This window comes from Lichtheimia ornata (genome assembly GCF_029851405.1).
Source record: "Lichtheimia ornata isolate CBS 291.66 chromosome Unknown scaffold00070, whole genome shotgun sequence".
NCBI classification, from domain to species: Eukaryota; Fungi; Mucoromycota; class Mucoromycetes; order Mucorales; family Lichtheimiaceae; genus Lichtheimia; species Lichtheimia ornata.
The window spans coordinates 82,399-100,137 of NW_026695390.1; the positions used below are offsets into that span (position 1 = coordinate 82,399).

Genomic DNA, 17,739 nt, shown 5'->3' on the forward strand with positions numbered 1-17,739 from the left:
AGTGCAGAGCGACGCAGCGGCCACTTGATACAGACTGGGACTTGAACCCAAAGGGATGATTATGATGCCCCAAGTCGCATTCCCTGACCAAAGAAACCTATTCAATTCATTATTAGCAAACACAAAATAAACACCCTTTTCATTGTTTGTTTCATTGTACTTGCCTTTTCCATATACACAAGAACCCCTTTGTTGTTGGTTACTGGAAACCGAAAACCATGGCGTAGTAGTGTAGTTGAGCCGAAACAAAACGCCAAACCAGCCAACGTCTTGAAACCAAACTTGCCCTCTATACAAGCTGACGCGTCAATGGAACCAATTCGGCTGCAACATTGGACTCTGAATGTACCTGTTGACACCAAGCGTAGAGCGGGAATAGCAACGAGCAAAAGGAAGCAACCATATCGCCATGGCAACCACCAACCACCAACCACGCTCATTCCTCAGCATTTGGACACACACTCACTCCCTGACAATGCATGTTCAGAACTACATTAGTACCTCACAACCAACAAGAGCACTCTTTTATAATACATTACCTTGATTGGGATGTCGTGATTGGGATAAAAAGGAAAGGTGGGAGAAAAAGAAGAGAAGCGTTGTCTCAAGTCGTGAAGCAACCGTTCCCAAGTTTAAATCCCCTACTGCTATTACACTGAGGCCACTCAATGACCCCACACACCCCATCCACCCATCATCATCATCCCCCTCACGATAGACAATAGGTACACGTAAATAAAAAAAAATGATCCTCATGTATAGCAAAAAGGGAGTGTGTCATTTTGCACTTTACATGACAATGATGACCCAACAACAGCCATTGCCTTACTATGTACCAGGTTAGCTCGAATCAAAAAAGTTTAAGTATGGATATGATGCAATAGTAGAATCGTTCACATGCATTGGATTTCGCAACAGCTGGAAATGGGAGGAAGGGACAAAAGGTGATTTTTATATGTCAAAGTTTGTTATCTGTGGCAAATACGCACATGCACTAAGTTCAAGAATGTGCACATCATCAAAGACATCTTTGCCATCGTATCCTCCTAACACGTATATCCGTGAATCATGCAACACTGCAGTGTGATATCCTCTGGCAACAATTGGACTTCCGTATACGGTACGTGTTTCCCATGCCATGGACACTGATATCGTCCCTTGGTTAGTTGCATTGGTCATTTTCGTTAAACAAGCCTGAACTTACCGAGATTCAACATAAGCACTTGATTGGAATACCGGCTTCCATCATGCCCACCGATAACGAAAACATAGGATCCCACTTGTAAGGCAGCATGGGCAAGACGCGGGATGATACGATCAAGGACATCCACTTGAGACCAAACATTTCCCACTAGAATAGTAACCATATATAAATAAACATTGATCATCTTCTTAAATGATTGAATCCTTTTACCTAAATCCAGAATATATACATCACCAAAGCATGTCTTGCCATCACTACCTCCATATACGACCAACTTGTCCTTGACGAGTGTTGTAGTATGGTATCCACGTTGAGGAGGACGAGTTCCTGTAGGATCAAGTTGTTTCCATTGAGGTGGATCTTGAGCAAGATCAAGCGTATGAACATCATTGAGAGCGTGTCCACCATCACCACCACCAAAGATCACTAGCTTGTTACCCCACAAACTAGCTGTATGAGCACGTCGTGGGATAGGAGGCTTGCCTACAGTTTCCACCTTGGACCAATATGAGGTTCCTTTTTTGCCAAAGATGAGTATCACAATGTAATTAAAAGCCATGTACTACGTTACCAATGTCAAACTTGTATACATCATTGAAATAATGTGGGCCATCACCACCACCAAAGACGTAGAGATCACGTTGCATACGGCCATCAAGTCGACGTTCTACTAGCGTCATACTGTGTGCTCTTGAGGGAGGAGGCGGTTTGCCTGATACGGATGGTTTGGACCAAGTCATTGTTTCTAACATCCTGTATTTAGTATACCTCGAATACCCAGGTATCTTTTGAACCTACCCATATCGAGAACATGCAATGTGTTGAAGCATCGCTTTGCATCCGATCCACCAAATACGTATAAATGATCTTGAACCACACAAGATGAATGAGCACGAAGCGCTGGGGCGTCTTTGCTACGTGCACTAAATGTCACTGCTCTTGACCAATACATTCCTGCTGCTGGCGCAGGTGGTACTTGAGGATTGGTGCGTGTCAATTCTAATGCTGCTGCCACGTGGTCAGCCACAACACATTTCGAGGTTGTTCCATTTGTAGATTTGGCGGTCGAGTGCTTCTTTTTCCTAACGTTGAATGAAGAAGGACTTTGGTGCTCATGTTGTTGTTGTTGTTGTTGTTGCTGATGATGATGATGATGATGATGATGGTGGTCTTGATTTAAAGTTGGGAGCGTCGAACCATGATGAGCAGTATCCACTGATGTAGCAGGCGTTGAAGTGACTGTAGCAAAACTCGATGTTGGTGGGCTGTTTGTAGCTATATAGGTTACATTAGGTAATCGAGATCTTGGATGGGTGACTATTCAATACTTACTGAAAGAGGAAGATGGTGATAATGGAAGGTTTCGAGGAGATGTTGGAAGGTTAAGAGCAGAAGTTTTGCTTGGATTATAGCCAAGAGGTGGTGGTGGAGCTCGTGCTTTGGATCGGGCGATACCATTGTATTGAGCCATGGGTAACTGTAGATCATGGATACTATCCTCACCACCTCGACCATCCGGTGGCAATGTTGGTGATTCAGATGGAGCTGGTGCACTAGATAAGAATAAAGAACATGGTGGATCAATGCTAATAGCTCGTATAATAATTATATATCCCCTCCGCCATCATCATCCATGCATGAATAATAGGCCCCACGTGATAGAGTTGACTTACCTTGCACTATGGTTACTAGTCACCTGGACCATGTAGCAAACAAGTAAAGTGGGGAAGAGGGGAAAAAAGAAAAGAGGGAAAGAGGAAGAGGGAAGACAATGAAAAAGAGCAAAAGAAAATGTGGTGTGTATTGGCTGACATTAGATTGGAAGAGAGAAAAAGGCTTTAAACCACATGGAAATATGGGGTCGGGGTGTTACAATGTCCAACGATACATGATCTCTGCAAACTCTTCATCGTCGATCGGTTCCTCTCCACTCAACAAATCAAGGGCATCCACCAATGCAACGGCTAGGATATGGCGACACTACCATTCAATTGGTTCCATATTAGTGGCTCGATTCAATCACCCATCCTCTTCCTTGTTACCATCACTGTCGACCGATCACAGAGGGTCGCGTTTCGGAATTCAGCACAAGAACAATAGCGAGGATCGAGAAAACACGTGTACCAAGTATTCGGTCGGTCATCTTTCTGGAAACATGCATCGGATACTCGATATATAACGCGTCCTGCTTGACATATAGCTCGCTCCACTAATAGAGATATACACGTACATATCAACTTGTTGTTGTCACTCGCTACCATTGCTAGTTACCCTACCTGCGTTATTGTCAATCAAATAAAACGATTCCTGCAACTTGGTTTCGAATACTTCATGGAGTCGATGGGCGTGTTCGATCGTCACTGTTGGCAAAGGGAACATTAGTATAGCAACCAAGCAACCAAGCTAATGGGAAGACACTTGCATTCCTTTGACGCGGCCAATTCTTCAAAAAGGGTATCGACAAATTGAAGTGCATAGTGAGTCTCTTCAGCCATTCAGCCTGAGTACACGAGAGGTGGGGAGAAGGAGGTGTATAAAGTCAAACAAAGGAAGAAGAAAATGGTTGGTTCATAACGTCCCCATGCATTGTTGTGATCCATAACAACAACAGCTGCTGCTGCTTGTTTTGTTTATGTTTTATGGCCTTGGCACATGCCCATATCGCTCTCTCCCTCTCCCTCACTCTCTCCCTTTGAGGCGCAGGAGCCCCACATCTCTCAGTATCTCGACCATCGTATCGGTCACATTGTTGTTTTCGGATCCTCCTGATTCAGAAATCCGCCCTGGCATGTGACACCCTGTATGCAATGCAAAATGTGAAAAAAATAGATCACTTGCTCTTCGGATGGTTTTTCATTCTAATCCATGAGACAAAGTTTACAACTATAAGCATTACAATATACAATACAAAGGAGGAACATGGGTAACAGATGATGGGGTTTAAGGGGGGGAACATTGGTTGCAAAATAAACAATAGAACTGAGGATGGTGTGTGTGTGTGTGTGTGTGTGGAGCGTATCAAATATGGTAGGCCTCTTGTTGTTGTTGTTGTTTTTCTTCATCACTTAAGCGGCAGGTGCTTCCTTATTGCTCCAGATACGACGATTAGGAGCAAAACAGCATGTAACGCAATACCAGAAAGAAGAAAGCAATAAAGCAACCATGGCACCCAATGTCATCCACATGGATGGACCAAGATGACCAGTAGCATCGATACCGGCACCCTTGGCATTGTTGACTCCACGAAGACCAACGACCATCAGGATAACAAATACAACAATCATCACCAATGCCGCTACAAAGGTAAGGAAGGATGCCAAAAAGTCGCTACCTCGACGAAAACCAGACATACAAGTGACGACCATGGCTGCCAGTGTGAGACCTAATGCGATCCAATATAGAATAAAGTTGGCGAGAAAGACGCGATCATAACTATCGAGTCCTATAGCATCTCGAATAGGTGCAAGATCACTGCCACCTGCCGTTGCTAAACAACCAATGCATAGATGAATTAGTATCCTATGACTACAATAAAGGATCGTCTTGATAATAACTTACTCCAGTCAAAAGCGGGCTCTGGTTGGCTGCATTGTGTCACCTCGCCATCTCGTCCTGTGCAATAATTCCTAAAGAGCAACCAATGTCAACAATGATTTGAACATGTCGAGAGAAACCAAAGCAATTACCATAAACCGAAATCAATAAATTGCCTGCTAATCTCGAGACGTGCAAAGTAGAGCTCTTTCAAAAAAGGTCGATTGTAGGTGTTGCCTAGCAACGTGAAGATTTGCAATACAAGGGCTGCAAAATCAAAGAATGTGGCGAGAAATGGAAGCAATGACATGAAATAGGATTGAATTCAGCGATAAAAGGGAAAGAGAAAAAAATACAGAAAAGAAGTGGGTGTAAAAAGATCGAAACCCAAAGGAGTCTCTTTTTATGCAAGAGAATCGTCTGACAGCCACCGGATTATGACGAAATGCAAAAAAGGTCTAATCCAAAAATAGAGTGCTGAAATGGCCCTGCACCACACAACTATTTTGTTCAAAGCATCATCAATGAAAGCTTCGCATACACTCCGCCACTACTGCCAAGAAGCCGCACCCGATAACTTTTGATGCATTACGACGCACAAACGATTTTTCCACCCGTTTCGGTGTGTGCTGCTGTGCATGACATTCTTGATGGCAGCACACCTTACTTTTTTATGGTATAGTCTTTGGCACTGACTCGTTCGGATGACCCACCATAGGAGCTTCTTCTTTTTTGCTTTCCGGGGATGATTGGGTTTATGCATGTCTTTTATCATCCATTGCTTTACCTGGTTATATGATTCGAGGTTGCAGAAGAATACACAAACGGGACGACAGATCGGATCGCTTGGCATTTTCTAAAGAGACGATCTTCAGCTGGATTTATAAAAAGAACTGGACGACGAGGTCATGCTGTGCAACCCTATTTTCCATCCTGAGCAACCTATGTCTCATCCACTGACACAGATCAAAGCCCAAGTATTTGGTTTCGTGCCACAATGGGGGAGATGTACATAATCTTTTATGATCCCCGTCAAAATTAAAAAAGATCCTTTCCCGCATAAGAGTGCGCGGGGAGAAGAAAAACATCATCATCATCATCACCACCATCAAACCCCAGCTTATTGTTACACTGATACGCCATGCATGGAAACAAACGATGCAGCACTTTCTTGGCTGCTGACACCTTTTGATCCCTCACATGTTCACCAAAGAAACGACATGCGTGACTCATACTATGATATTCAATATTACAAGAAGGGGAAGAAGCTATACTTGATATACAATCTATGCTATACAAAGTGTGGAGGGGGGTATGTATTAAGAAGCGTAACGACACCAAACGCCTAAGCCAACAAGAACACAAGTAAGAATAAGGCTGAGAACACTCATCCAGCAATTGAGCTGGCCAACGATACGGGCGTTGATAAGAGATGTGGATTGTTTTTGTGTTTCCAGATCGGTGGGTAAACGGCGCCGTTGTTGGCGTACATAGATCCACGCGCCGATCCACCACAATGGGAAAAATAAAAAGCCAAACAGAAACATCGAAGATTGCATTGTATAAGTAGCACGTTCACAATGGCTGCTGTTGGTGCCATCACAACAACAACTCTTTGGTGCAAAAGATATATGACCCTTGTCGTCAACATGCACTTGTTGTTTGCCGGATCTTCCATGCGTATCAATCCAAAAGGCTGAGAAGCGACGAGGTGCAGCTGTAGTGGTAGTGGTGGTGTTAAGCGTCCCGTGATAAGGAGGATGGATCAATGAATCGAGCTTGTTGGATAAGGAGGATCCACTTGATATAGTGGGTGGTCGAATAAACTTTTCAGTGGTCGTCGTAGTGGCTGTTGTTTTTTGTGATGGCTGTTGTTGTATACGTTGTTTACTTTTTCGACGTGGATGATGTTGTACCCAACTATAAAGCCAATTGCCACCATCCGATGTACCTGAAGAACGCTGTTGCTGACGATGCGAATTATGGTGTCTTGTACGATGGGGACAACCACCACCACCACCTGATGACTCACTGCTGGGGTTGCTGATGTTCATGCAATACTGGCAGCTGGTAGATGCACTATGCAAGCTTAAATGATCGTGATCATCATCATCATCCTCGTCGTACAACACCTCAGGCACATGTCCTGCAGCTGCCATGTCCTCATCCGATAAATGCAACACCATCGATGAGCGCACAGAGGAGTATTTATCATGATAATAGGAGGATCGATGAAGACGACTGCTACTACCACCACTATGACTGCCAGCAGGGTATAAAGTAAATGTGCCCAAGATGGCACCCAAACTATGCCGCCTTTTCATTCGTAAGGATTTTTTGTTTTTGCTGCTGTTGCCATGAAAGTGACGTGTTGACTTTGTAGATGAAGCAGGATGCATGAATCGTTGTTTTTCCTTTTTCAAGATACGCGATGAAGCGGGTGGAAATGTCCGCCGTTTATGCAAGAATAAAGCTGATAAGGCTGCGCTGCTACGTCTCCGTGTTTGTCTCCATGATGCAGACCATCGACTACTACTGCTACTATCACCCCCACTACCCTCTGGTAATGATGACGAATGTGATGATTTGGGTGCGATAGTGGGTCTTCTTTTACGTCTCCAGGAAGGGAATCCCAAAGAGGATGAAGATGTATTGGTATCGGTTGATAGGGGTACGGGTGATTCATCAGCAGCCACGTCGTGGTTGCTAGTAGTCGTGGCGGCTGATCTTCGATGATCGTTGTTGTATGATGAAGGCTGGTATGGATCGGTTGAACATGTAATAGCAGAGCCACTCTCATTTGGAGATTCCTGTACACCATCATTGTCGATACGATTTTTTCGGGAGGAAGGCATTAGGTGGTGTTGATTATAATAAAGTAAAGAAAAAAGGTGTATGTACACGAAAAAGAATGTATGGGATGGCTAAACGTAGATCTGGAAGGACTCATCTTTTTCTTTGCCAGGGGGTGGTGGTAAGAAGGGGGGTTGTAAAGAAAGAGTGTGATGCCTCTCCTTAACGCATTGGCAACAGCCCAATTCGATTGCTCCTTTATGTGCTGTGTGTGTATTTGTGTATGAGTACATGTATATATGGTGGCACATGCACTCCGCTGTAAGAGTATCAATATGATTGTGCTGCTTGCTATGTATGCTTGCTCATATGCTGCTGCTGTTATGTTTTGGTGTATACATGTTGATCATCTCCCAACCCCTCATCTTGGTAACTGCATATTGCATAGCACTACAAATAGCGCATTCCATTGTTGATGTTGTTGCTGGATAAGATAATAATGCTTGTCGATCTACATAACAAGCTCATTTCAGCTGCTCCTCCTGACACCAACGACCCATCCATAAAAAGTAAAAAGACGTCGTTGTCTGATTGTGTGGGTGTGTGTCTCATTCTCTAGGATTCGATAATGAAGGTGGGAAATCTCCTATTTTTGCTGCTATTGTAATAACGTTATCCCCCCTTGTACGCAGTGTTCCGTGTCGTCAGCAGCATGTCACGTTGAAAAAGCTCATATATCGCTATATTTGTCGATTCAGGGTGTATCTTTATGTAGGCAGAATTTGAAAGTGAATGATCCCAAGACATCTTATCTAATATTGCTGATGGGGAGGTTGATGCACTTCATATTATGATCCTTGTTACTATAACACATTATGCGCATCAATCATCCTCGTGTCAAAACATCATCTCCTTCCCTACGCTGAGGATTACCTAAAATAGAGCAAAATTGCTTGCCACCGCTAATGCAGACCCTTGTCCTTCACCCAACATGTCGCGCCTATTCCGAATCGCCATCGATGGCCCTGCTGCATCCGGCAAAAGTAAGCCCCATGGACACCTTCTTTTCGCCTCAATGAACGCTCAAATGCCGTATCGGTCCTAGGTACAACAGCCAAACTACTTGCAAAGAAGCTCGGTTTCGGTTATATCGACTCTGGTGCAATGTATCGTGCAGTAAGCTTACCCCATGCCATGTCACAGTACTTCATTGTCGATTGAACGAACGGTTACTATTAGGTCACGCTCAAATGCCTTGATCAAGGGGTGAATGTCAACCATGCTTCCGAGGTAGAACAAGTGGCAAAGTCGGCCAAGATTCGGTTTCCTGCTCTTGGAAAGGTGGAGCTTGACGACAAGGATGTCAGCGATGCTATTCGGGAATCGAGAATTGTACAAAGTATCAGCCCTATTGCATCCAACAAGAATGTACGAGAGACGCTTGCCGAGCAACAACGGTCGCTTGCAAGAGGTGATGTGGATCAAGGATGGCCTGGGTTTTCATGGAATGACAAGCAAATTCATGGTGTTGTGATGGATGGCAGAGATATCGGCACCGTCATTTTACCCGATGCTGAACTCAAGGTCTTTATCATTGCGGATCCAAAAGTACGAGCACAACGTCGCTACGATGAATTGGCTGGTAAAAATGCATTGGCGTCGGGTGAAACGGTTGAAAGTATTGCAAAGGATCTGGCAGAGCGTGATGAAGCTGATCGTACTCGCAAAGTGTCTCCTTTGAAGAAAGCGGATGATGCAGAGGAATTGGATACCAGTCATAAGACAATTGATGAACAAGTGGTTGATATTGAGAATATGGTGCATAAACGTTTGAATCACATGTAGATTACTACTCCCTCCAAATGATAATAGACTAGAACCACCAAATAGATTATATAAAAAAAGTACACACATAAAATGTTATTTTATTTTATACTACACGTTTGACTTCAAAGAAACGCTTGAGATAGACAACTTGAAGGAAGCAAACGGCGGCTAACAATGCCAACTGCCCCAAAGACCACCACTTGACACGAGCATTAGTGCTTTCAGCAGCTATGAAACAAGGAATTAAATCATCATCATCATCATCATCATTACCATCCCCTTTAAGTCACTTACTGTTGCGATGTTGACGTTCACGGAGAACAATGTATTCTTGCTCAGCCTTGATACCATGGATACTATCAGCCAATTCCCGGATCTCACGTTCAAGAGGATCGATTTTCTCTAATAAGGACATTAGCTATCCAATCCAATCGTATGATATGACCACTCACCTGTAGCTGTAGACTTGATCTTTTGCATATCATGCACATTGAAGCTGACAGACTTGGCGGTAACGGATGACATTTGGTTTCCAAAGCAGTAGGTATGTTTGCCAGCAATCGATGCTTCAATCACGTGGACGCCTGATGATTCTCTCGAGGCACTCTTCATAATATGATCTTGGGGATCCGAGACCTATCAAGGACAACACCCACCCTTCCTGTATGAGATGACCCCAAACGTACACGATCGGCTCACGTCATTTGACTTACCCAAAAGTCGATATCAAGGTTACCTCCCTCACCAACCTAGAATAGACCCATGTCAGGACATTGAACGCGATAATAGTACAATCTGGAATGGACTTACCTGGAAGGTCACCGTCATCTTGTCACCCACTGTAAGGTCTTCGTAAAAGCATTGGACACCATGAGCAGGAATATCAACACTGAGAGCCCTTACAGAGCTAATGAAGCAAACGATGGCGAAGGTAGCAGTGAACCACAACCGCGTTGGGAGCAGTGAGACCATGTTGGGAGAACAAGCTGTGTGTTATGTAAAGAGAGAGAGGAACGCGCTGAGTCTGGAGAATAAAGTCGTGGCAACACCAGGATTGGCTACCATCCATTATCCGAATGCATTGGTAAACAGCTTGTGAGCCACATTTATGGGTGCACACATTTAACATTGGTGAAAACATTTGAAAAGTGGGTCATCTCTAAGTGAGCTATACCTCGTAACAAGGTCCATATTACATACATTCTACACGTTACTCGTTGCCCTGGAAACGCCGCTCCATTCATCATGTTGTAAATAACACACACACACCCTAACCCATCACCCACACTACCATGCCCCGATCCTTTTCATCCATTCATAAACATTGATCATTAGTGATATGCGGTTGTATTAGCCTATGCGAATAATGCATGATATTAAGGGGAGATGGCGAACCTAATAATCTACTCGACAAACATCAATCACCAATGTTGACTCTCTATTTCTCCAACCTACCTGCAGCCCATCCATTTTCTTTGAGGAAATCTTCAATAGCTTCCTTGAGAGATCTATTTGGTACCAAGTCGCTTTCCTTGCAGGGTCGTCCAGTAATAGGGTCAACATGTCCATTTCGTGCAAAATGATCCAGCAGTGATTGACGCTCATACGTGAACCCATCTACAACAGATATCGCTATAAGCATCCCATTACCTCCTTGTTCTTCAATAAAGACTTACCTGGGGTAAATACGGGATCATGCATGATGTTGAACGAAATCTTATCCAAGTAGGCATCGGGAATCTCACGTCGCTTTAAATACAATCATGAGTCATATACGTACATTTCCAAACAATGCGCATCCTTACCATTAGGTTTTCTTTGGATTGTTCAAATACTTTTTGGATCTTAGCTTCTTGCTCGTCCTGGGGGACATCTTAAGTTCAAATGCATGATATTCGTTGTATGGTCCTTACTGTCAAATAGTTGATCTCATCAATCTTTTCTTCGTCATCCCCTGCTTCCTCTAGTTGTCGCTTTCGTTCAGCTTCCACAAGGTTCTTGACATATTGTAACAATGATGATTCACGTACAAGGCGATCGGCCTCCTGATCATCCCATTTCTGGAAAGCACGAATTCGGCTTAGCAAGCATCATAATCACCATGTAATATCTCCACACATACCCGTTTCCTTGCAGTCAAGAGTGCTTGTAGGATATCATTCACGTATTTGACCCGCTGTTGGATTGCAAGCTCATAGGCTATGATCAAAGGAGGGTTAGCTTTTATATTGATCGACAAATCTTTACAACCTGCATACCTGTTTTAAGCTTGTTCAAGGCTACAAATAAAAAGTGTCAATACAGCGTCTACGACAATCCCCCATTTCACCATACTCACCTTCGGTATGTTGCTTCTTTTCAATCAAAGCTTGACCCAGCTGGAGAAGAGCAAAGTATTAGTCATGGGCCCTGATTTGTCATCCATCAATCTCCGGATATCGGTATCATCCTACCAGGTAGTATGCTTTCACTATTGACATATGGATAAGCATGTAAGCCATCATCTTCTTCCAATGCAAGCTATGCCGTGTCCTCCCCACCCCTTAGATACACTATCCAAATCGCCACCCAACTTGCCTGTAGTGTTATCCAAATCGATGGCTTTCCGCGTATCAGAAATCACATTGTCATATTGCTCTAACTTGAAACATACCATTGATTAAAATCAAGTTGACAATGTCATCCCATCTTGGCTGTCCTCCTATCTCTCTATCTTACCTTGGAATAACAGAGTGCTCGGTTGGTATAATAGATACGCTCGTTGGGGTCCTTGATCTAGGATGACGATAGAAGCGGGATATACGTATAAGCGTCAAAAGTGTTGTCAGCGTTTTGCGAATGACAGGTTGCTCACGATCGCAGTCGAGTATTCCTTGATGGCATCCTCGTACCGGTGCTCGGCAAATAGCTTGTTTCCTAGGCGATGGTGTTATACACATGCTTGCGTCATTGCAGTGGCAATTTACCTAGTTGCTTGTGATTCTCGGCCTCTTCCTTGCCCATTGGGTTGCTCAAGTCGAAAAGAAACGCGGAGAAGGTATCCGAAAACCCAATCTAAAGCTATGTGTGTAACCCCATTCACAAACAAAGCAATCCAAGTCCTTTCATCATATATGTATCCCATCCCGTGATTCATGCATACACTCAATGCACCGTGCCAGAATGAAAATATACAAAGAATAAATGATCACGTGATCTTCTTAATTGAATGAGGGATAACAAGGAACCGCTATCTAGTACAATGAACAGCTCTACTACCACTACGGATGTCAATTCATTATAAAAAGCTTCATTGTATGCATTGCCTTATGACCTTTCCCTTTGTGAGCAATGTTTGTCACCCGATGTATACCAGAGATATATATAGAACGTCGTTCATTGTCTTTAGTACATAGAAAGGAGCACATGCTATGTTGATATGACAAAGAGGAAAAATGAGTCAATCCCCTTTCATGTGCTCATAATGGGTACATGGCTGTTGATTTAGTATAAGCTCATTGTCGATCATGATGTTGTAGTAATTGCATCAATGACCCAACAAACCGGATTTTTTATCGCATCATGCGTGTAGTAGGAACGACAACATGAATGTATTATTTGTATACCAGCTAATCAAATTGTGGAACGTAAGCTGTTTGGAGAGAAGAGGGTGGAGGGATGAGATAAAAGCAATTGACAATGATGGCAACAACAATAAGTGGAAGATTGATTTTCCTCAAGGAGTGACACATGCATACCTATGCGTGGCATGTTGACAGAAGAGGAGATTGCTATTTTAGGTACTGTGGCCGTGAGCATGAGCCATATGCGGGTGGTGCCTCAGTAAAGACATGAGCAATAGCTTAGAGCGGCCATGTGCCGGGCTACCGGGTACGATGAAAGAAGGAAAGGGTGAATGGTATAAGCAGAATGAATAATAACATTGGAGCTATCTTTATATCCCTTCTTCTACTCCTCCTCCCCTCTTCTAGCACAATCCCCTTATTTTCTAACTAGAAAGCAGGGTTACCATATTCCGCGAAAGAACGAATGGATCAGCGCTCGTAAATCCAATCAAGTCGGACACACACACTTTCTCTCTTTGTATAGACCAGTTTTTTTGCACTTACACAACCCTCCATCTCGCTCAGCATTTGGCCCTTTCCAATCCCCTTCTTTCAATTCTATTGTGACAACTGCACACACATACCATGACCGGAAAAGGCGTTGTGAGAAGCATGTGAGTTTATCGACCTTGACCAGATTACCTTCTTCTCTCGCATGTGGACCACCACCACCACCACCCCCCATTGAAACTACGCCTGCTCACTCACTTTTATCTTGAACAGCAAAAACTACGCCAAAGGCTTCTCTGATGTGCAGCGAAAAGTACGTGAAGCAACATCGAACGATCCCTGGGGTCCCAGCGGTACCTTGATGAACGAGATTGCCCAATTGACTTATAACCAGTAAGTTCCTCTTCTCTGGTTGGCTATCTGGAAGGACAAGGACTCGTCTTGTTTCACTCCATATCCGCGACACGCCCTTTTGCATTATGTAACGAGATATTCCCCCTTCAAATAGGCACGACTTTATTGAGATCATGGATATGATTGATAAACGGCTGAATGACAAGGGTAAAAACTGGCGACACGTCTTCAAGGTATATATACAATCCATGGAAACATCATCCCGAACATCAACTCAACTCATTTATTTAGGCACTACTCTTGCTGGACTACTGTATACACGTGGGATCGGAGAATGTCGTTCTTTACGCCAAGGAAAACATCTATGTTATCAAGACATTGAAGGAATTCCAACATGTCGATGACAATGGCCGAGACGTTGGTGCTAATGGTACAATGAGCAAATGAGGGTGATTATTATTACCTTATCCATCTAATCGCATTGTATATATATAGTCCGACAGAAAGCCAAAGATATCACCAGCCTCTTGCTTGATGATGCTCGATTGAAGGATGAACGTCGCCAAAGACAACAAATGAGAGAACGCATGGCAGGTGTCAACGATTACATGAACGATGCAATGGGTATCAGAAATCCTGATATGGCTGGAGGACGTCCTTCCTATGGTCAAAACAATGAGGATCGTGAACTTCAAAGAGCACTTGAAGAGAGCAAACGTATGGCAGATGATGAAGAAAGAAAGCGACTTGGACGTCAAGAGTAAGCGGTTTCATTGTTTGAAAGGATTAACATTATACTCATTCACTCACCGCACATCGTTGTTTAGGGATGAGGATCTTCAAAAAGCAATTCGCCTTAGTGAACAAGAAGCTCAGGATAAGGAACGCAAGCAACGAGAAAAGCTTGAACGTGAGAACCAAGAAAAGTTATTCGGCAGCAACAACCAAAGCTCCAGGTACAATGAATCATTGAAGGATGGATGAAGCGTGATAATTAATATATAATTCTCTATAGCTTCAACCCATTCCCTGCTAATCAATCTTTCGATTCATCACTCAATCCTTATCAACAACAACAACAACAATGGCCCCAGAATACTGGCATGACCAATATGACATTCTCTGATCCCATCTCTGCCAACAATCAGCAGTTGGGTTTCCAAAACACTGGAATGACTAGCAACCCATACCAGCAACAACAACAAAGCAATCCTTATCAACAATTCCCTGGATTTGGACAAAATCTTCAAGCACAAATGACGGGTATGCCACAACAAATGACAGGAATGGCACCTTTCCAGACGAGCACGATGACTGGATTCCAACAACCACAAATGACTGGATTTCAACAACCACAAATGACAGGTTTTCAACAATCTCAAATGACTGGTTTCCCTCAACAACAGCAACAACCCTCCATGTCAACTGTATCAAGCAGCCCTATGGCTAGCTTCCAGCAACCACAAATCACAGCAGCCTCGAATAATCCTTTTGGCCCTCTCAACAACCAACAACAACAACCTCAATCGACTGGCATGTTTGGTCAATCACTCACCGCATCGCCTTCTCTTGCCTCCTCCTCACTTGCTCCACGTTCTCCCTCGATGTCAGTTGCTAACACCACTACTACCACCACCAATTCTTCCTCTGCTGCTGGTCAGTCTCGATCATTTACTTTCCCATCGCCATCTATGCAAGTAAGTTTGTCGGAGAAAAATCAAGCTATTGGTCCGTGCGTATCTAATTGAAAATAGCATACTGGCACACAGGGATCCTCCAGCCCCGCTGCTGACAGCCGCTATGCCAAGCTCAATTCCCTCCTTGCAAACAAAGAGTACGTATGAGGATGAAGGATGAAGGTCTTGTCATGGTATCATACTTATATATGATTATTTAGGGATGGTATGGACACATTTGGTAACACGGGCAACTTACGTGTCCCAGTGTATGTATTCTTATTATTGAAGGCTCTCTCTTTTCATTATCGGGGACGAGGTACTAAATCGAATGATGTATTATAGTGGCAGTGGATTTGCAAGTTCGCTCAATCCTCAATTGACGGGTGCACCCAACGGCAATGGCACATCAAGCGTGCCTAGTCTTGTCAATGTTGGTACCGCTGACACTGGTGCCCAATCCAATTCCTTTAGCGATGTAAGTGTTTTATCCTTTAAATAGCTTTATGTACTCATGATCATTGTTTTCTAGTCCTTTGGCCAGCCAAGCCGTAACCCTTTTGGACAAGCAACCAGCAGCCCCTGGAAGTAAAGCAGCATTACTCGAATTACAATTAAACAAGAAACTCCGCTCATCTATATTGATATCTACAAATCTAATGAAGAAATCCCACGGGTTTGCCGATGATCAGCAGTAATACACGTTTGATCTATTTGTGTGGAGGTCTTGTGATGTATGATATGGCTTTGTGTGTGGGACACCTATCAGCTCTGTTCGTCTCTTTGATATGTTGGGTCTTTGTTTTTATACTTCCCAGCTGACAGGTTATTTATTGATGGCAATTCATTCATACATCTCGCGTAAAGTCGTGAACGGGATGTTGCTATGTACACGCCTCGTTGTCTCAAAAAGGCAACATTATTATTTCCATGGCAACGAATACGACATGCGACCATTTTCATCCGCCATCGTAAAATGCAGCCTCAGCGCCAAGATCCATGAGCGATACAGGTCATTTGACAATGGGCGACTTTGATTTGAAACACTTGATCCAAACATGTCTAAATGGAATTCCCCAAAGCCATCCCAACTTAGCAAAACGACCAAAACAACAGCCCAGTGTGTTAGATATGGGTGCAGTATACCTAGACAAAGGAAACCCCAATAAAGAATCGGTATCAGTCACCAACCAGCATTGGTGTGGTGGTGGCGGTGGTTGAGAGTTGTATCGGACAAAGACACAAATAGCTTCCCGACATCGATGACTTTGTCATGGTTGCCTTTGATCTCAATAAGTTATAGCATACAAAACGCGTCGACCCACCTTGCTTTTAGTGATCGCTGAGTCTTTTAAAATACATGGATGGCAGCCTTGGGGAAAGCCGTTGCTATGCATTAATGTGTCGGGATGACGATCCATGATCCGCAAATGCTAAGATAAAGTCCTTCCAAGAACATAAAGAGGGCTGAATAGGTCGTGTCGGCAACGTTGATGCAACATGTTGTATTCAAGGTAAAATGTACTTGTGCAACACCACCAACAAGTGGATGTTTCCATGTTTCGTATTTTCCAGGTTGGATCTCTTATGACAACGTTGAACCCCTTTAAGACACCCACTCATGTAATACATTGTTGTCGAAGCTACACTGCTTGAGCAATATCAGCATCAAAGATCATCCATCTCCCACGCCTAAAACACGACCTGCTTGGTTCATCTCCAGAACATCGCATCCGGAATTCACTTCACATAGATTGAGTGCCACATGTTATCCTTGACGATGCGGTATCCCGTAATTATATGCCATTTGTGTACGTGTAACAATGGCTATTAACCTTCTTCTTTATCAAGACATTGTAATAAATGGATGCATTTGACTCAAACGACGGATCATCGAACCATGACTCATCTGTGCTCTTTGTGTGTTCTAGTTTCACCGGGTGCCATTGCAACTCAGAATAACATCACCAAACGTCAATTTGTATTGTGGGGAATGAATGAATGTATCATACAAGCTAACTTGATTTCGCCATCACGCAAAACCTTGTTGACATTAAGCTGACCTGATCTTCACATGCATACAATTATTGTGAATAAGTTATCCCCTCAGCCCCGGAAACGTGGGATGGCAAATGATGTTATTCAAGCCATTGAGCATACACGATCACAATCAATCTTGATACAAGGGCAACATCAAGCCCCATATTTAGCATCATGCTATTCGTCAACCCCTCTTTGGCTTATTCTCCACACAATGAAAATCAAGCATGTCATGTCTTCTATGTAATCTTTTTGC

General features: G+C 43.5%; 8 protein-coding genes across 8 annotated transcripts; 2 read left to right on the forward strand and 6 right to left on the reverse strand.

Moving 5' to 3' along the window:
• Window positions 1-951: 951 nt before the first annotated feature.
• Window positions 952-2,909, reverse strand: O0I10_010451 (uncharacterized protein; the record flags this gene model as incomplete). Its single annotated transcript, XM_058490431.1, has 7 exons — window positions 952-1,145; window positions 1,205-1,351; window positions 1,415-1,720; window positions 1,776-1,949; window positions 2,003-2,479; window positions 2,537-2,757; window positions 2,878-2,909. 7 exons carry the CDS (start codon window positions 2,907-2,909, stop codon window positions 952-954), a joined length of 1,551 nt encoding a protein of 516 aa, XP_058338798.1.
• Window positions 2,910-3,073: 164 nt separating this feature from the next.
• Window positions 3,074-3,699, reverse strand: O0I10_010452 (uncharacterized protein; the record flags this gene model as incomplete). Its single annotated transcript, XM_058490432.1, has 4 exons — window positions 3,074-3,184; window positions 3,247-3,413; window positions 3,481-3,564; window positions 3,627-3,699. The coding sequence occupies 4 exons, from the start codon at window positions 3,697-3,699 to the stop codon at window positions 3,074-3,076; spliced, it is 435 nt and encodes a 144-aa protein (XP_058338799.1).
• A 570-nt stretch (window positions 3,700-4,269) lies between these two features.
• On the reverse strand, window positions 4,270-5,048 carry O0I10_010453 (uncharacterized protein; the record flags this gene model as incomplete). Its single annotated transcript, XM_058490433.1, has 3 exons — window positions 4,270-4,691; window positions 4,763-4,830; window positions 4,891-5,048. The coding sequence occupies 3 exons, from the start codon at window positions 5,046-5,048 to the stop codon at window positions 4,270-4,272; spliced, it is 648 nt and encodes a 215-aa protein (XP_058338800.1).
• A 1,009-nt stretch (window positions 5,049-6,057) lies between these two features.
• Window positions 6,058-7,593, reverse strand: O0I10_010454 (uncharacterized protein; the record flags this gene model as incomplete). The annotated part of the gene is made up of 1 exon (XM_058490434.1): window positions 6,058-7,593. The coding sequence occupies one exon, from the start codon at window positions 7,591-7,593 to the stop codon at window positions 6,058-6,060; it is 1,536 nt and encodes a 511-aa protein (XP_058338801.1).
• A 929-nt stretch (window positions 7,594-8,522) lies between these two features.
• On the forward strand, window positions 8,523-9,376 carry O0I10_010455 (cytidylate kinase; the record flags this gene model as incomplete). Its single annotated transcript, XM_058490435.1, has 3 exons — window positions 8,523-8,574; window positions 8,637-8,707; window positions 8,771-9,376. 3 exons carry the CDS (start codon window positions 8,523-8,525, stop codon window positions 9,374-9,376), a joined length of 729 nt encoding a protein of 242 aa, XP_058338802.1.
• An 85-nt stretch (window positions 9,377-9,461) lies between these two features.
• O0I10_010456 (uncharacterized protein) lies at window positions 9,462-10,330 on the reverse strand (the record flags this gene model as incomplete). Its single annotated transcript, XM_058490436.1, has 5 exons — window positions 9,462-9,586; window positions 9,653-9,760; window positions 9,811-9,994; window positions 10,072-10,107; window positions 10,169-10,330. 5 exons carry the CDS (start codon window positions 10,328-10,330, stop codon window positions 9,462-9,464), a joined length of 615 nt encoding a protein of 204 aa, XP_058338803.1.
• A 423-nt stretch (window positions 10,331-10,753) lies between these two features.
• Window positions 10,754-12,361, reverse strand: O0I10_010457 (uncharacterized protein; the record flags this gene model as incomplete). The annotated part of the gene is made up of 13 exons (XM_058490437.1): window positions 10,754-10,761; window positions 10,814-10,975; window positions 11,035-11,107; window positions 11,164-11,220; window positions 11,272-11,418; window positions 11,481-11,557; window positions 11,617-11,637; window positions 11,697-11,736; window positions 11,812-11,828; window positions 11,936-11,999; window positions 12,077-12,133; window positions 12,213-12,274; window positions 12,325-12,361. The coding sequence occupies 13 exons, from the start codon at window positions 12,359-12,361 to the stop codon at window positions 10,754-10,756; spliced, it is 822 nt and encodes a 273-aa protein (XP_058338804.1).
• A 1,187-nt stretch (window positions 12,362-13,548) lies between these two features.
• O0I10_010458 (uncharacterized protein) lies at window positions 13,549-16,035 on the forward strand (the record flags this gene model as incomplete). Its single annotated transcript, XM_058490438.1, has 11 exons — window positions 13,549-13,577; window positions 13,687-13,806; window positions 13,922-14,000; window positions 14,059-14,197; window positions 14,263-14,527; window positions 14,595-14,723; window positions 14,783-15,464; window positions 15,522-15,601; window positions 15,665-15,712; window positions 15,789-15,921; window positions 15,976-16,035. 11 exons carry the CDS (start codon window positions 13,549-13,551, stop codon window positions 16,033-16,035), a joined length of 1,764 nt encoding a protein of 587 aa, XP_058338805.1.
• Window positions 16,036-17,739: the final 1,704 nt, after the last annotated feature.